The 20,234-nt window shown below is 32.8% G+C and overlaps 1 protein-coding gene across 4 annotated transcripts in view; it reads left to right on the forward strand.

Moving 5' to 3' along the window:
- The window catches only part of LOC106463385 (alpha-1,3-mannosyl-glycoprotein 2-beta-N-acetylglucosaminyltransferase-like), an 87,756-nt gene extending 72,817 nt beyond the window's left edge, over positions 1–14,939 (forward strand). For all 4 annotated transcript variants that reach the window (XM_022390860.1, XM_022390861.1, XM_013923408.2 and 1 more), the window contains 3 exons: positions 713–803; positions 8,637–8,807; positions 11,078–14,939. In XM_022390860.1, the coding sequence (XP_022246568.1) occupies positions 713–803; positions 8,637–8,807; positions 11,078–11,191 (376 nt within the window). In that variant the 3' untranslated portion in view covers positions 11,192–14,939. The remainder of the gene's footprint in view (positions 1–712; positions 804–8,636; positions 8,808–11,077) is intronic.
- The last annotated feature ends 5,295 nt before the right edge of the window (positions 14,940–20,234 follow it).

Genomic DNA, 20,234 nt, shown 5'->3' on the forward strand with positions numbered 1-20,234 from the left:
TTAAAGAAGTACTATTACAATAAAGATACTAATTTGGCCAGAAATGTTTTGCAGGTCTCTATTATTTAAGAAAAACTTCATGAATGAAAAATTACTTTAACTTGAAATATTGAATCTTAGCTCATTTTTAGAAGGTTACAGTCTAGAATTTTGGTAAAAATAACTATAAATATATTTACTGAAAATTGAAAAGCTAAATGAAAATTAATTGTACCTATTTACAGTAAAATTCAAAATATTTGTTATACAAATGTAAGGAAAAGTGTCCAGAAATTTGAAGTTTCAGTTGGGTTAAAATATATTCATGCTGAATATAAATAGGTTTAAATTTTATGTATTATCAATTAGAAAAAAACTTAATTATTATTTTGGTTTTATACCTTTGTACTTGTATAAACAAAATCTAAACATGCAATAATTCCCTTACATCTAGGTAATGATACACCTAAAAACGTTTTGCTCCCTTTGCACTTGTATAACAACACTAAAACTATGCTCTTTACACTATTATGTAATATTATCAGAAAAACCTAACATTAGAATACGATAATCAATAAAGAAAAATGATCCTACTTATTTTCCAGTACTTTAAAACTACCCCCTTTTGTTTCTTTCTTATGTAATAGTATAACAAAAACTAAGACTATCCCTTTTGTCTTTAACTTTTTTTAAAGATATATTCAAAAACTAAAGCTCAACATTTTTTCTTTAGTGGTCTGTTTTATGAAAAACACCTGAAATTTATCAGACTAAATGATAAATTTGTGCCTTTCACCCAGAAGGATCTCAGTTATTTGAAAAAGGTGAGTCTGTTTGTCAAACAAGTTAAAAAAGTTATAACTACTTAAATATGTTTATTGTAAAGTTACTGAGTGTATGTAAATGTATCTTTCATACAGTCAGTTATTTTATGTGGGCCTGGCAAATCAAGTCAAAATTTGACTAGAATATAAGAGATAAATCAAATAGAAAATGTGTGCATATGTTTTTAGAAATGTAAAATAAATAAAATAACAATGGTATGAAAAAATAAAATGTTTGTCATAATTTATTATGTGTATTTGAGTTTTGTTGTTACATATCTTTTTGATTCCTCTTCACGTGTGATGTCAGAATTCATATGGTGTAAAGTTTTAGTTTTTGTATTGAACTCATAAGTAATGTATTAATTATATATTATGCTGATTACTTTTATGCATCTGCTTTTTTAGACTAGGACAGTCTTTAATTGTATCTCATTTTACATTTATTGATTCATACTACTGTTTAAAAGTATAATCATCTATGATGCTATTTGATTTTCAACATGGCTGTTCTTAAAATATAGTTTTACTTTTACAAAAGACTTATTTTTCTCTAAAAGTTTATTCTGTCTTCTAATCTGCTCATTGAAAAGTTGTCTAAGAAAAGCAGTTAAATTTTGAAGTTCTCATTGCTCTACCAAAAGTTTTAGCCTGCTCATTTCAAAGCACTTTAACCCTTTTCAGATATCCACTGATTTTTTCACTGTAGAAATTCTTAACTAAAATGCATTGATCTTAGTAAAAAATGAATCTAGTTTTGTCTTTAAAAAGAATCTTATAATTTGATTATTTTTATCATTTTTTGATCTTGTGAAATTTCCCAAATTTTGTAGACAAAATGTTGTGAAAAAAGTTAGAATTTCAATATTTTTTATTGTTGATCAAAAATTTCCATTTTATATATGCAGTTGGTTTCAATTTGATCAACTTTTATTAACATTTTGGCATGGCCTGGTGGTTAGGAACTCAACTCACAATCTGAAGATTGTGGTTTCAAATCTCCATCACTGAACATGCTTGTCCTTTCAGCTGTGGTGGTGTTATAGTGTGACAATCAATCCCACTATTTGTTGATTGAAGAGTAGCCAAGAGTTGGCGGTGGGGGTTGTTGACTAGCTGCATTCCCTCTAGTTTTTCACTACTAAATTAGGGAAAGCTAGTGCAGATAGCTCTTGTGTTGCGATGCATGAAATTCAAAACAAAACAAACCATTAACATGTTTCTTTTGATACTTTATTTTACTGGTTGTGGTAGTCACCACTTTGAACTATAAATCTTAAAAAAGATTGAGAAACTGACAAAAATTTATTTATCTGTGACCTATGACTTAACCTGGCACAATGATGTCAGGTCAGATTAGGTAACATTATTTTTGCTAACAATATTCATGATTCATATCAACTTATATTTAATAAATATTGTTTATTCTGAGGTAATAATTCATCTCCTCACACAGATTACCTATCTTCCTCTGATGTCTTCCAAAGAGATTTGCTTGCCACTAACCTTGAGGCAACTCTCACGTAATTTCACATGAATTGTGCCACTGTATGATGATGTCATCATGCAACCAAAATTCTCCACTAATAGGAGGGTGGCACATCTATGTGCACTAACTCCCCCTTGTGCACTTGCACTTGTGAATTTTCATTCTTATCCTTGGCATTGTACTGTACAGAGGTGTTTCAATTCTTGTCTGTGTTCAAGTTATTGATATTTGCATCATTAACACTCTCGCTCCCGGCTATCCTTTACTGCACATGTCACAAAGTTTTAGTGACTAACATTGAAAGTTTTATTAATCTACTTTTTGTTTACATTATACCAATTAATATAGCATAAAATCTTAGCTAATAATCCATATTTTAATAGCATACAAGTTTTAAGTTTTTAATTTTAAAATGCAATATTAAATAAAATCCTTAATCTCCCCTAGTGTGGCAGATGTAACACATTTTCTCTAAGCATTTACTATTCTCTGTTTTATCCACCACCCCTCCAAGAGTATGAAATTAAATATAAAATCATCATTACTCAGACAAACCAAAATTTTTATAGCCTTCAATTTGTTTGGTTACAGAGCCATCAAATAGAAAATCAGACACCTCTTGCCACACCCACCTGTCACATCCTGTTTTTCAGGATTTGTTAATAGTTCTCTCTTACATTTAATTCTGTATTATATTACATTGTTTTCTGAATGGAGAATTGTCAATTTCACTGTTAATACAAGCTTCGTTCCCTGGTGAAAGATAACAACTAGCCTGAAAAATTGTGAGAGTTAGGGGAAATTGTCTGCTTTTTGCCTGTTATTATTCTGTGTTCTTTGGTACATTATTTAATTAAATATAAATTATTTAGTGCATTACTACCATTAATATAAAAAGTAGGGTTAAGTGTCATCGACAGTCAACAGCAGAAAAAAAGAATACTTGGGTAAGTACTTTATTTCTGCGCAGATAGCCCTCGTGTAGCTTTGCGCGAAATTCCAAAACAAACAAACAAACTTTATTTCTTGTTTTTTATTTTTTAATTATTATTATAAAAGTTACTAAAATGTAAAAATAGGGATCTCTTTAGGTTAGTTAGGTTAGAGTAGATAAAATAAATAATAATATAATAAAAATGTTCCTCGAGGCATGCATGTAAGCAGCTTGGAGTAACTCGTGGGTAATGTAAGTCAATAGTGTAATGTGAGCTCCACTTTCACCAAGTGAGTTACAACTTATAATGGCATGAATAGTAGTTGTACACAGTTCATAGGACAATAAAAGAATAAAATGTAATTATAAATAGATGTATACTATTACAAGTTTAAAGATATTTAAGATAAACAAATGTAGTTTCATGTTACAATTAGAAGTAATTTTAGAAAGAGAAAAAGGATTTAGATTTCTTTTTTCTTTTGGTGGTTATGAGGTTGGTCAAATTCACTGACCCTATATAGAGTTAGTGTAGAGAAAATAACAAATAGAATATGAAGTTTTACTGAAAACAAACGTTTGAAATGTATTTAGGAGGTTTTACAGATTACACAATTGAAATTTGAGATAAAGAAAAGTATTTTTAACCTTAACATGAAAATCACTTTGCACGCAGACTATTCAAAACAAATACTCAATATATTCAAGGACAAATCTTTTTTTTAGTTTATTTAAAATACTTCACTAAAAAATATGACTTTTTGTATATGAAAGACTTGTAATGTTTGCTGAAAGATTGCCACGTTTTGTGAAGATATACATACTGTATTAAAAGTTAGTGATATAAAATCTATAAAGACTTTAAACAAGTACGAAGAGGTCATGTGGTCGGTCAGATTGACCGAGCCTGTGTTGAGAGAGTTAATGAAACTTTGATTTTTGTTTTCTTTAGCTTCAAAATCTTTAATTTTTATTATGAATTTTCAAATGATGGTAATTTATACCTAGTGCTGAGTATGGGACATTGTTCACGCTTAGGCCTTATTTCTGCTGTGGATTTTAGAGGCTTGTTAATTCTCAGGGTCATTTTTCAACATGTTGTGGATTACTACATGCTTAACGGGCTTTCTAATCCTTTCTCCTCAGCCGAATTTCTCTCTCCTCAGTCAGGAAGGATCTATTAGACTATGACTTTGTTCTGATTGGTTTTACTATTTGGGAAACAATTTTAACTTTCCTCTCTCTGTCTCTGTATTTTATTCTCGGGTATGTTCCTTGCCATCTCTTTTTGCCCATGTTTCTTATTATTTTTCATATTCTCACTTTCTGACTCACAATTCTTGGGTTTATCTTGTCTTTACTTCTTTCTTGTTCTTGCTTCTTTCTCATGCCTAAATGTCTTGTCCCCCTTCCTTTTGTCCTGATATTTAGGCCTTCTTCCCTTTCTTTCCCAGTTCCCTGCTATTGATATCTATCTGTTCAGCTGAGAATCAAGCTCATTGCCTTCTATCTCACATTCTAGTTCCATATTTTTACATTTTTCATCTTTTTCTCTCTACCCTTCCATATTCCCTCTCCTAACTTCACCTTTTAATTTAGGCACGTATTTATGTTTCTGATAGTTCCTGGGTCTTGGACACTACTCTCCTTCTTGGGCCCTATTTTTATGCTTCATTGGCTCGCTTGATATTTGAATCCCCTCTCTTCCTTCTCACTTTCACACTTCCCTACTTCGTAGAGAGATATCTTACATCCACCCTTGCATTTGTATGATTTGTCATCAGTCGGGCCAGACTTTTCCACTATTGTGGCATTATTCTCATCACACTTTCACCATCATTCCATTGTATTTGTCTATCAACATCTGTGGCAGGTCTTTTATCATTGGTCCTTCTGCCCTCTTTCCTCCTGGCAGTAATTCTGTGCACGACCTTTAAGCCTTACCTAGTTGTTTGGTGGCCCTGTCCATGGCCTTTCTCCTTTCCTAGTACTAAGAAGTGTTTCTTCCATTGTCCTTTCCTTCCTCTTCCTCACCCAACTCCCTTGCCTGATTGAGACCTTAATGAGGTTTTGTGTTATATCATACATGTTCCATTCGAGCTATTGACTTCTTGGCTTTTTTACTGCATTTTTCTCCTGACTTGTTACCTCCTACTCCTCTTATCTGATGTCTTTCTTTTAGATGCTTCCCACACCCTCTTCCTGGACTGATCCTTTCTTCCTCAGATTTTGAATGTTTGGGAAGTATACTGCACTTCTCTGTTATCTACTTTCCTTCTGGCTCTCACCTATTATACCATTCACACCTATATTGACTCCTGTGTCCTGTTGGACAACTTGATATACCTTATCACAGACTTCTCCCTTTAGGGGTTCCTGCCTTTGTCTGTCTCTATCCTGGGACCCCTATTTTTTCCATGGACCTCTTTTCTTCTTCCCTTAGAGGATGAGTCTGTTAACTTCTCCATTGACATGTTCATCTTGGGATGTGGATGCTGGCATTCTATTTCTCTTTTCTTCACATTTCATTAATTATCTTTATTCTCTTGCATCTCTTCCCTGATGGTCCTTGGACGAGCTCCTTAAGGTGAACATATGGACTTTCTTCACACATTAATCTTCTCTACACCTTTTGACTGTTTTCTTTCCTGATGAGAAGAATGCATACTATTTATCTTTCAGAGCCCCTTATTCATCACATAGGATGACACCATGTGGTTGGTGTTGCCTCCTAGGATATACTTACCCAAAATCTGCATCGAGCCAATGGAAAGTGCTCATGCCATCCACCCTGGTTCTACGTATGTCTACTTTGAGATGGGATGTTCCGCAAGACCTTTTGAAGTATCCTTGTGGTGTGTGTGTGTATATATATATATATATATATATTTGCTCAACTACCCAATCCAGACCATATTTATTTCATGGATTATCATGGAAGAAGTTGGCACTAGGGAGGGTCTGTTCACTTCTCTGCCTTGAGCTTGCTGGCTGTTAAAAATAGGGATTCGCAGTCACCTGCTGCACTGTTTCTAGTAAAAGACCTTTCCAGACCAAAGAACTGATGGGGATATAGATACCTTCTCCATGTCTCCCCTGGGAGACCTTGCCACTTACCAGTTCCTAGCCACTGAGGTGGTGGACCATGAAGAACCTTCACTGATTGGAATTCAATTGCTGGGGCTAGAACCAGGAGTACCAGTGAGAAGTGAGGTGGTGGTAAAACTGTTAGTGTTGTGTAGGTCACCCCTCACATAAGTCAGATACATCACTGATGCCACCTGTGCCCTCCTGCAGCGTAAATCTGTTCAGTAGAGTTGAGGTGAGCATGCAATACATATGGACCTGTACTGCATAACATAGTGCAGATAGAATCTATTCTATAGTATTTGTTGAGTTGAATTGAGGTGAAGACTTGTTATACAATATCATTATGTATACATATATATCTGTTTCACCTCTCCTCCTCCTGCAGCCAATGTCTGTTCAGTAGGGTTGAGGTGACTACACTCTATACCAGTCCTTATTATCAGAATAATGTGCCCTCCTCCTGCAGTTGGTGTAAGACCTGTAGAGTCTAATAGTGGAGTTGAGGCAAGCACTCTGTACAAACCTGTGATGTATCTCCAACATACCCTCCTATCTCAGCTGGTGTTAGTCCCATAGAATCTGATGGCAGAGTTGAGGCATACACAAGTATCCATATTACTTAACAATATGCTCCCTCCCACAGCTGTAGTCTGACGTTAGAGTTGGGGTGAGCATGAGTACTAATGAGCGTGTGTCCTCCTCCCACAGTTGGTGTCAGTTTCATAGAGTCTGATAGCATAGGTGAGGTGAGCACAAGATGCCCCAACCACACTACAAGTTAGCTGTCCGACAACTTGAGTGAAAGTACTCAGACAGCCATGTTCTAGTTCCACCTGTTCCTGAGATACAAATTTGGCTTCTTTGCCTCTTTCCCCTTTACTGTAAGGGCAAAGAGTATACTTTGGACAAGACAAGATATGGTCTCCCACAGGTGTGCCCTTATGGACATCCTTCACATGTTTTCTGAAGGGTGCTCATTTGGGTAAGCATTGCAACAGCCCCTCAACCATATCAACATGAGATTCTAACTAATCTGTATGTGGAGGTGAGTTATCGTCTCAAACGTTAACATTTTCCTTACCTGATAACGTATTTCCAATGACATTCACCTCTCACACATTCTCACCCATCCTTCCCACTCCTGGTGCACATTTTCTTACTTGCCTTGTTGGAGAATGGAGATTCACTAGTGTCAATGCATAGGGAGAGTTAGTGTGCAAGGAGGTGTGGTGTCTTCCTATTGGTGGAGGGCTGTTGTTGCATGATGACATCATCATGCAATGGACAATTCATTTGAAATTGGGGTGGAGTTGTCTCATGGCTAGTGGTGTGCAAATCTCGTTGGCAAGGCATGCTGAAGAAGATAGCTAATTTGTGTAAAGAGATGAGTATCTATTGGAAATACATTTTCAGGTGAGGAAAATGTTAACTTTTCAATAGATAAGTTTTACTTGAAGCATACAATAAACTTGAAATGATATTTAAATAATAAATATTTCAGTCATTGGAAGTTTTTTTACACCTTCCATGCTCTCTAAACCTATTTCCATAGTTTTAACATATATTTTCATGAATAAAAAAGAACATTTAAAGAAACTAAAGTATGTGATCTCCCACCACTTTTTATTTAGTTGTTATTATTTCTGTTTACTTTTACTAACCAATTACTAATCTTGTCTTTTAGATAACAAATAAAGCTTATGATTGTTTTCAAATAGATATTTGCACATACTGATTTAATTAAATATATGTATTCCACAAGCTTATTTTTTTCTGTGGTGTCTTAGTAAAACTTAGCTACACCTATGTGGTATTTGAACTATGTTTCTTCTGTGGTAGAACTCTCTGATTCACTCAATTTTCAAAGCCTCAACTAGTTATCAAACATATGGGGTAAAATCTGTTTAAACTTTATTTATACCTATTTAGAAATCATTTGCATAAAGTCGCCAGGAAGCTGTATTATACTAGATTCTCAATCATGTTTAACTATATGAAAAACAATTATATGCATTAACACAAAAATTGAACAGTAAATGAAAAATTTCTTATCAGTTGTTTACTTTATACTAGCTGATGTACCCATTCAACACGTGGAAGACATGGGGCTTCCAAGGGTTTATAGGAGGTCAGTTTCTTTCACTGTATCATTCCCTGGAAGTCCATTAGAGTGTATGCTGGGTTTGGTGAAAATCAATCCAATAGTTTGCCAGATATAAGTCAACACATTTACAGACTTTTGTTAAATTATGGTTTAAGATGTGACTATTTCAAAATTTAAATCTTGTTTTGTTCTTCTCTTGTGATGTTCCTCTTATAGGACAATTATGATGTGGAATTTGTAAAGTTGGTGTATGGGACTCCTGCAGTAACAGTTCAACAGCTAACAAAAGGGTCTTTGAGCCACTCTAATCCAGTCAGAGTTACTTACACTTCTAAAGATACATTCAAAAAAGCAGCCAAAGCTCTAGGGATCATGGATGATTTCAAAGTAAGCATCAGGATCTCCTTGTTAGATTCTTGTGACTGTATTTAATTGACAAATATATTTTAAGCTCAGAATTTAAAAACAATATTATGTATAGGATAGTAACTTGTTTGTTCATAAAGTGAGTCAGTGTTGTATAGTTGTTTAAGTTCATTGGTTAAACAAAAAAAATGATGAAGAATATATGACACATTTAATTTCTTATTAATATTTGTTTTATATAGGGTAAGTTCACAAATTTGAAACTAACCTTTTCTGTGTTAATTTTTAATTATAACTACTGTTATCATAGTTTGACATAGTCTTTCTAAGATTTTATACAATGAATTAATGTATTTAAGAGCTCAAAAGTTTGCTATAGTAGGTTTATTGACATTAAGTCTTCTTGAACCATTGGAAGTGTTTTAAGAATATATATAGCTCTAAACATCACCACAATTCTGAAGTGTTTACGATTCTGTTAAAATATACTGTGCTTCACCAGCTTTGATATTGTAACCAGTGCATTTTAACATTGTCAAACATTCACATAACTAGCATTTCAACTTAGACTTTAGTTTGGTAATCCAACTGATCTGATAAGGGCTGCTCTGAAGCACGTATTTTGTTGGAGTGACTTAGAATGTAGGAAAATACTATCATAATTTTTTTTTTCACTTGTACTCATATTTGGTTGGTTAAATTTTAGAAGTGTTTGAGATCTTATTGTGGTGGTCTTCCTACTCATAAACAAAATGTAAATTCCAAAGTCTCTGAAACAGTTTTCTTTTTTATCCATTACATTTATACATTTAAAAATCTAAACTACAAATTAAAATGATGGGAACATGTATTATTAAAAATATATATATTATATAGCAATGGAAATAATCAATTTTAAGCACTTTCTTAAACTGTTCAAATGATGAATGCTACAGAACTTGTTTATGAAAGTGATTATAGTGTAGACTGTATAATACTAGGAAGAATATGCAACAAACTATATATTACTGGGAATGATATATGCTACAAAGTGTGTGACAACTGAAAATATTTCTTCCACAGACTTTGGCACAATAAGGAAAATTTATAAGAATTTAAGTGTGCTAAATATTGTGCTACATAGCTAAACCAGAGGAAGAACACGTGATACAAGATTTTGAACAGTGGTCATACTGATAAACTATTCTACGTATATTGGAAGGTCAAAGGACCTTTATAACAGTGGTAAGGATGTGTGATGTAGACTTGTCCTTATTGAAAAGACACAACCTTTGTAACAGTGGTAAGGATGTGTGATGTAGACTTGTCCTTATTGAAAAGACACAACCTTTATGATAATGGTAAGGATGTGTGATGTAGACTTGTCCTTATTGAAAAGATGCAACCTTTATAACAGTGGTAAGGATGTGTGATGTAGACTTGTCCTTATTGAAAAGACACAACCTTTATAACAGTGGTAAGGATGTGTGATGTAGACTTGTCCTTTATTGAAAAGACACAACCTTTATGACAGTGGTAAGGATGTGTGATGTAGACTTGTCCTTATTGAAAAGACACAACCTTTATAACAGTGGTAAGGATGTGTGATGTAGACTTGTTCTTATTGAAAAGACACAACCTTTGTGACAGTGGTAAGGATGTGTGATGTAGACTTGTCCTTATTGAAAAGACACAACCTTTATGACAGTGGAACAGATGTTTGAGGCAAACTTCTGTAATAGCTTGAAGGTTTGGCTATATATCTTGTAGCATTTGAAATAATATTGTTTAAATGATATAGACCAGAGAAGTATGGAAAATTTGTTATGGTACTTTATTTTTTTATTTTTACAAGCTTACAAAATATCTGTACAACAGACTTGAGCAGTTTCAGATTTTTCATTATAGAACTTGTAGCAGTTAGATGTGTATGGATGTATCAAACTAAACTCATTTCTTTTATATGGACCATTCAATGATGGGAAGACTAATTTCATACACCTTATAAGTGTGGAAAGTTTGTTTGCTACAGACCTTGATCACAGTTAGGCATATATGTGATTCTAACCTTGTAACATTGAGAAAGATGCATTGTATTAGTTTGTTGACTGTTTCACCGAGTCCATTATTGTATTAATTATCTCAATACAATGTAATCTGCATTAATAATATTCCATTAAAGGTCATCAAAAAGTATGCAATGTCAGGATTATTTTGCTCATTTAACCTTTTATTTATCATGTTTTTTTTTGTTTTTTTTCCCCTTTATGCATACATAACAAGTGGTGCAACTGCTTCTTTTTTTTACATAGTCTGGAGTGCCTCGAACAGGATATCGTGGGGTAGTAAGTTTTTTATATAAACGACGCTGGGTGTACCTTGCCCCTACAGCAGAGTGGAAAGGATATGATTCAACGTGGAGTTAACAAGAATTCCTGAACTTTGATATCAAGCTCTTGTGTTTGAAGCTTTAAAAGGCCTTGCTTTTTTTGCACTAAGAAAGTTGTTTCATGAGAACTTATTTTGAATCTAACATTGACAAGTTACCTGCAGATTTTAACTGAACCAAATCTTCACCTGAATTACTCAGTAAAGACAAATATTAAGGCCAAATTAGTGCCTTGGCAAAGTGGATTAAACTGCTTGAAGCTACCAAAACCATAACAAACTTGTATCACAACTTGTGGTGAATACATTTACTGTGATTGAAGTTAAGACTGGCTTGAACATAAAGCAGTGAAAGTAGTTCTTTAAGGTCTGTGTGTAGAAGTTTTCAGATCATGATGTGAGTACATATATTTAACTGAAAATACATTTATGACTTGAATTCTCATATATGCATAATTTTATTTTATGAGTTTTAAATCCTTGTGCTGGGACGCATGACAGGCATGACATTAGCGATTAAACATGAACTTGATTACATAATGTTAGGTTCAAGAATATTCTGGTTGGGCTTGGTAAAAAAATCAGCATCTAAACAGTAGTGTGAGCCACAGCTCAGGGCAGACTATTTACAGCTTTTTGGATTGTATGTTTTAATCATCTTAGCTATTAAAAATTTTTAACCAAGTAGGGAATTTTCCATTGCAATCTCCAAATGTTATGCCTATCAAAGCATCCAGAACAGAGATAATAAACTCACTTAAAATAAGGATTACTTGGACTATAAATTTATTTAATAAAAAGTTTGTGTTTTGATTTTCATCAACTTCAAATGATCTGTAAAATGTAGTTTTGTTTCTTTCAAAAATACCATCTGTGATGATTTTCTGAAACTATGGTTAAACAAAATTTCTTTTTTTTTGGTTGTTTAATCACTTGTGACATTATAGGCTAGCTTAGAAATATAACTCTTGTGATGTTTGGTAACAATAATAGATTCTGAGCATGCATGTTTAATAGTCAATCAATTTTATGTTTTACATAGAATTTATACCTTTAAACTGATGAAATTAAAAGACACGTCATTTGAACATTTCCATAGACTGGTAAGAGAACATTATAAATCATAGCCTGCTTGATTTAACATACATTAATAACTTCAGAATCTCGAAGGGGATTTTTTGTAAACTTAATCTTTCGAACATGATAATATTTTCAGAATTTATTCTCGTGAATCACTTTTTACAGCAAATGCTAAATGTTTTTTGTTTATAGCTGTTTAGGGAAAAACATCTCAAATTTATGTTGATACTCAGCACAGTAATATAGCTTATTACACCTAATGCTCAGATAGCAAATAAGCCTTCCATTTTTGATTTAATATTAAAAAAGAATGGATGCTTAACTTTATATGCATAATTTATTTGCATAGTTTAAAATCCCTAAATGAAAAATAGTAAGGACTAAGTTATTTCTGAACTACTTTCAGTTATTTCCATGCTATTGAAAAGTTAAATGTACTGTATAAATTTTAACTTAATAAATCCATCATTACGATATATAAATATATATTTTAATTTCCTGATAAAGTTTCCCGACTTTAGAAATTAGTTGTTCTTTTCTTGAAAACTTCTTACTTCCTTTTCCTAGAATTGTAACTCTGTGCAATTTATTTTTTAGGACTAGAGTCATCTAGCTTTGTCTTCTTAATTTACTATTATTTTGTCGCTGCTTGCTTGATGTGCAACTTCTATACTGAAAGAAACTGTGTTGATATCATTAAGTAGCATTTCTTTTTTTATGTGAGATGTATTTAATCTGGAAAATTGAGTGAGGTGTACACCAAAGAGTTTTCTGAATCTGTAGTTAACAAGTTGTATGTTTGACATAGTGAACGTTTTTTAGCTTTTAAGTCTTAAAAAGGAAGAGGATTTCTATCTAGTTATTTTAAAATTGGAAATTTGTCGTAGTGTATTAGTATATATATGTGTGTGTGTGTGTGTGTGTGTGTGTCTGAAGGTATATTTTAAACATTCAAAAATCCTATCAAAAGCTGACCATCAACAAAAAGTCACTTTCATGTTAGTTTCTAATGAAGTTTTATTACTCTTATGTAATTACTTTTATTCAAGATTTTAGTGATAAAAATGTACAATGTTATTTTTAATAATTTGGTGATGTTAGAAGTTTAAGAAAAATACTTTAAGGAGTAACGTAGGTAGAAATAAAGTGTTCCAAAAATTAAATCAGAAAGAATTGTTTAAAATATACAAATGGTTAACTCCTACACTTAACCTACTGTCATTTCTTTGTGCTTTGTTTAGACAAAGCATTAATTTTATTTTTGCTAAACATGGTCTTCAAATTTATTTTGCAACTCGGTAGAAGAGGTGATAAAATGAGTTTTAAAATCATAAAATTATTAGAATATGATATTTCAACACAACCTTTAAACTGCCATTATAACCTGAACATGAAACTTCTGTACAATATTATTTGTAATATATGTTGATAAAAAAAACAACAAAAAAACGCTTGCATCAGAATTGGTGAAGTTACTTTTGTTGACATTTAATACAGACCTAACAGGTTATAGTATCGTCAGTTCAAACATCTATCCATATTTATTAAAAGCACATTTCTGTTTAATTCAACCATTTGTATGTGATACTTTGACAAATATAATATTACAAGAGTTCCTGTATTATCGTAGCTTCAAGTTGGGTTTAACCATATCGCCAGCACAGTTTTCATTACTAAGCAATGTACTAGTGTTAATAATATTTATACAAGTAAACTTAAACTCCAGAAAAACAGCAGCTTGTTGATCCCTCTATATTAGCAGTAAATAATTGCGTATATACATAACCGTGTATAAAACAGTCTTTGTTTATTGCTATTGTAAAAAAAAACTATTCTATTTATCGTGTGTGTGTGTGTGTCCAAAATTGTAGAATTCAATGACAATAACAAAAAAAAATTCAAAAGAACAAGTGTGCAGTTGAAATTGGTTAAGTCTGTTTTATCCAGCTACAAATATTGTTTACAAAGCCATAATTCGTATTTATTTTATGCCACTTGCTGAGTGTGTTAACACTAAGGTTATTTATAGATAGGAGTGTTTTTTTATGTGTGCCAAAGTCAGAGAGATTTGTGAAATAATTCTTAGAATTATTTTCCAGCGATAAACGATACCTTTTATCATTATTTGTGTATAGCGATTCTGAAGTAAATTCTGATAATAGTGATATTGAATTATTGTCGCCACATGTATTAGGTTACTTACCTATAATGTGTTGAACGGCATCAGGAGATTTTTAGGTGTTGTAGTGCTAGAAATTTTTTAATCGAATTGCTTGAAGAACATGCTGGTTTATAGACGTTCAGAACACTCCTATAAAATTATTTTAGTTTGTGGTTGGTTTTACAAGTTTACTTAATTTTACCGAACTTCATTATAGAAAATTCTACATTTTAGACTTTGCACAATTAAGATCGTTGGCATGCATGTTGGTATCTTAATGATCATACACCAATAAAACAGGTAACTTTGTACTTACTACTAGAATAAGAGAAACAGATTATTGTATCATGAGTTGTTAAACTAGCGTTCATTGTCTGTACAGAGGAAACAATAAAAGTTGATGTATAAAATCGTTTTGAAGTGACACAAGAAAGTGTGGTGTGTAGTCTAAGAATTTTTTACTAGATGATTTTATTTCTGCCACCTTGTGTATGCCTGATCAGTATAGTATGTGTTTTCAGAGTGAATAAATACCATACCACGACTTCTGTTGTTTTACTTATTCAGTTGAGCAAAATGTACAGTAATACGTTCAAGGACTGAAAGTCAAATCCGGAAGTTCAAATCATGTACCTTACAAAGTGTATGTGATTCAAAATACTTAAAGAAAATTATCAATATATAATAAAAAACCTCTTTACATTTTTCGGCATCTTATAACTTAACTCTCAACTGGTAGGGTAAAATATTTGTATTGTAAGTGGTAGTGTGGGTCAACATTACCTATATTTAATAAATTTCAAACAATATCTTTATAATACGGTGGGTCAAAATGTCCCACAAATGATTACAGCAGTAATGAAAGAACTGCAACAACACATCCGCTCTGCTCGACACTCAAGAACTGATTGAGGATAATAGAGTACCGAAAATATCAGTTAGAGAGCAGCACTAGTTGAGTTGGAATATCGACTTGCAAAATATCTACATGGATCATTCTGACCCCACCCTCCCAGTTCAGGGTTAAAACATTTAATTATCCAGTGCATGAAACATTTTTCCTTTGTAGTCGACGACTGTGGTTTTATTCTACAACGTGTCTCGAGATACTTTACTTTTAATATAGCTAAATCTGTGGGTCGATACCCAGCGATGGACACAGCAGATAGCCCAACCTGGCTTTGCTCTAAATCAAACAAACTATAGCTGGTTAGGAATATTTCGGAGCGTATACTGCAACATATTATATAAGAATTTAATTATTTAAAACAATTACTACACAACTATATGAACATAGATTTGATAAAGTTACAATATCTTTAAAGCCAAATATTTTAAGCAAGAGTTCGTTTCAATTTCCAAGTTTTATTTTGTGAATACTCTAATGGAATATCCATCTAGTGAGATTATAAATCATCAGTGTAAATTAACTCTTGCTTATCCATCAAAAGTTATCTGTTACTTATGAACGTTTGCAAATAAACATTCCGAGAATTAAACTTTTGCATACGTACGATTTTAATTTAAGTTGCAATCCGTTCTCAGTTAGAAATTGTGACCAACAAAATAATAAGAGAGCACGTGTTCTTGACATGTATAGGCATGTTAAAAGCATTTAGTAAAATACGGCTTCCAATATTTCACACGTAACTGGCTGGATTGGATAATGTTAGAAACACTCCTTTATGTATACGCTTGATTTTGAGCTGTCGTGGCTACTTCAAATGATCGCGTCCGTTATTAATGAGTGTAATACAGGACAGGTTTCAAGTATATTGCATTTAAAAGTAATATTTATTAACGTAATTCGTGTACCTATTTTCACTCAATTTCAGATTGTTAATCGTATATAATCATACTACCATGTCTGGTAACATCATTTGTTACGGTTGTGTTTTTTGGTAGTTTATTTAACTTAATTTTGAAATACTTTGTCCAAAAGCATACAACCAGTGTAGAGAAACACCTAATTATAAGGCTCATCATGTTTCATATTTTTAAGCCTCCCCAAAAATGCCTTTAATTTTTCGTGGTATTAACTTTATAAGTATTGCTGTAATGTTGTTTAGAAAACAACATCTTATTTTAATATAGGTTTAAAATAAAAAACTGGATTAATATAATACAAGGCAAACTTCAAGATATTGATAGAAATGTTTAAAGGGAAAGAATTAGAGTATTAACTTATTTTCTCTTGTTATATTGCATTTAAAATATAATAACGGTGAATAATATTTTTTTGATTTAACCAATCAAAAAGTCTGAGAAAATATGCGTAAATCAGGAACATTGTTATATGGTGGTTTGTTTACCTTTTGCGTGTAAGACTAATTTCATTACAGTGCGAGTTATTAAATCCAAATTAACTAAGAATAGTAACGCCTTATCAGTGTACATAGGAAGTGTTAAAAAGAAGAAGCGTGTGAAGAGAGTATTTTTAGTCACTGCATTTTTTCTTAACACGCGGAGGTATTCTAATATAGTGTGGCACATACCTTGGTCTCTATAAATGCTGCTATTCTGGGAGAGAGTGATCTCAACTAGGTTTTGACAAGTGTTTAATGCAGTTTGATTCCACTGTTGTTTTAAAAGTTGTGCTAGTTAATTAAGGATATCTACGGAATTATTAGGGGTGTTTTTTCAAGCCTTTAGTAAAAACACCCCTAATAATTCCGTAGATATTCTTTAACCCAGATTATCTGGGTCGGCTACTCCAAGATGTTGTTGATAATACCTGGTAGTGGTCGTACAAGCTTTGTGATAGAGAGAATTATTCTGTCGGAACATCACATTGGCCTGCTGACCTAAAAAATAAAAAATACAACAATGTGGCTCCTGAGTGAGTCATTTTAAGAAATTACGATAATAGTTGGCATTTATTTTAATGTGTAAAGTGTTTACAACTGAGCTCGTCTCTCAGTGTGCTTGATCTCAGTGTGCTTGATCCAGCCCGCACCATAATCCTCCACAGGTGTTACAAGCTGATATTTTCACCTACTTGCCGTATTTGGCTTTTATTAATCATTATACAAAATTCGTGCCCAATTCTAGTGCTGACAAGCTTTGTTAGGGTCGCATACTTCAGTCCTTCCAAAGTACCAAAATGAATATAAAGTGCTTAGTAATAAATCTTGTGATGGAAAAAGTAGAAGAATTGAAATTAAAAGTTTGTGCCCCCCCCCAAAAAAAAGTTCCGGGTTTTGTTTGATGGGCTTTACTGGTTTGGTTTTTTTGGAATTCCGCCCAAAGCTACACGAGAGCTGTCTGCGTCAGCTGTCCCTAATTTAGCAGTGACAGACTAGAGCGAAGGCAGTTAATCCACTCCACCCACCGCCAACTCTTTGGCTACTCTTTTTACCAACGAATAGTGGGATTGACCGTAACATAACGCCCCCACGGCTGAAAGGGCGAGCATGTTCGGTGTTAGAGGCTTTACTGTGGTAATTTCTTAATTATCACGCACATATATTATTACACAGAACAAAAACAATATTTATTCCTATCTAAACTCATGCATCCCAGAAAAATGGAAATAAAAGTAAATAAAGCAGAAACACTTGAGGTAAAACTAAAGGAAACGATCGAAACTAAATATAGAGTAAAATGGAATTAAACTTCTTTATTTCAACAATATCAAACAGAACAAAGGACAAAATTTAGAATCGCTTTCCAGGCCGTCTGGACACCTTGTTTTTAAAACTGGAACTCATTCAAAAATGACGTCACCTATTTACTCGCTGATCCTTAATTATTTTGCAACGAGACGAGACTGTTGAAGTATTTTCGAATGAATTTAAAATAGAAATAAATCAATTTATGAGAAAGAGAAAAAATGTTAGTGATCTATATATGCTCAGTCAGCTAATCGATAAAACTATAAAGGCCGCGTCTTAAATAACTTTTTTAAAGTGTGCGAACAGCTATGAGTTTCTTTTTTTTTACGTCTGTGAAATAGGAAAAATACGTATCTCAAAATAGATTTTTGATGCTTCTGTTTTGTTAGGAAATTATTGTGCACACAGTGAATCATTCAGTACGTATCCCCCGGTGGTACCTACAACGCTAAAATCCAAGGTTAGATTCCCCACGGTGGACACAGCAGATAGCGGCTTTGCTTTAAAATAAAACAAACTTTCAGTATGCGTTCTAGGAACTGACAAAAACAAACACGTTTGTTTCTTGATGTATTGGTATATGGAATTATATCTAAGATTCTGACAGGTTTCGATACACGTGAAGGGGCAGAGCATACATAAGACATTCTGTAGCTATCTGTTTGACAACAACCAAACACAAAAAGTTATAGAATGCTAATATTTTAGGTCTTCTATAGCTATCTGCTTAACAACAACCAAACACAAAAAAGTTATAGAATGCTAATATTTTAGGTCTTCTATAGCTATCCGCTTAACAACAACCAAACACAAAAAGTTATAGAATGCTAATATTTTAGGTCCTTCGTTTGTTTTTTTTTCAGATTAGAGGAAAATTATAAGTATATCCATAACTTAATTAGTGTACTTTAGAAAAAAGGTTAGATCATTGTGAATATATTTTTAATCCATATAAATATAATAATACTGTTCGTTGTATGTCCATGTAACTACTTCGCAGGGTGTGGATGGATATTCATCAAAAATGGTACGGAGGTTCATTAGGTCCATACAAATTTTCAGTTTTGCATTTTTCGGTTTTTATGGACGTTTTTTAGCACTACTTCGCCCCATGTTGATAGATCTTCACCAAATTTGGTATGGATGTTCATTAGGTACATGCAAGGGTACATGTTAATTTTACGTTTTGCACTTTTTATGGGCGCTTTTCACAATTACATACAAGGGAAGCAACTGTTCATGTCCTTAATCATGAATTTACATAACTTCCGTCCAGCTAGTTATCTATATAGAATTTGTCATTCAAGGAGCTATATTTTCCAAACACCTGATGAGTACTTATAAACAAACGCATTTTTTTATTTCACAGCATAATATTGAAAAAAGAAGAAGAAAATAAACCTTTTCTCAGATTTCTTTTTTTTACTCAGAACATCACCATATTCAAACATCCCCAACCCCATGGAACTTTTCTGAGAGTCATAATTATCTTCTGTCACACTCTAAACTACTGTTTTTCGTGCATTGTCGTCTGAGGTATATATATTTCTTATGATTTAATATACAATTTTTCTTGCTTTAAAATACACAAAATAATTAGGTTTATTTGTGATCTTCGGTGAGCCAGCGGTAGACTTACGGAGTTACAATGCTAAGATCCGGAGTTCGGTCCCCCGTGGTGGACCAAGCGCAGAAAGCCCTTTGTGTAGGTTTGCGCTGAAACAGTAATATCAAGTATATTTGTTATTAAGCACAAAGCTTAGGTACCACAGCGTTTGAACTTTGAATTTTATTGTTATAAGCTCTCAAGCATGCTGCTTTTAAATAAGCTTAGTTATTTTATAATATAACAAACTCTTCTTTAAAAAGTTGTTTGAAGATGTTTATTATCAATGCAAAACATCCTCAAAGTAAAACAAGTTATTAGTAGTGTTATGCAGCTTTTTGATACTTTGAAAAGTTTATTGCAATTATCTGTTTGACTTCCACATTTTAAGAAACTTAATAATATCAATAAAATGGAATGCCTAATTTGACTCATGAGGTTGTGATAATTTTGAAGTTATACATGCCAAAAGTTAGCTGATGTTCGTGAAAATGAGAGGCTCGTGGATATAATATGCAGATGGAAAGGTGTAGTGACTTGTTGCAGGTGAAACGAAGGAGTGAGGCAAGCTGTTGAAGAAAAATTAAAACATTTTATTTTATACCATAAGATGAAATTTG

This window comes from Limulus polyphemus, unplaced genomic scaffold (genome assembly GCF_000517525.1).
Source record: "Limulus polyphemus unplaced genomic scaffold, Limulus_polyphemus-2.1.2 Scaffold1391, whole genome shotgun sequence".
Lineage (NCBI taxonomy): Eukaryota > Metazoa > Arthropoda > Merostomata > Xiphosura > Limulidae > Limulus > Limulus polyphemus.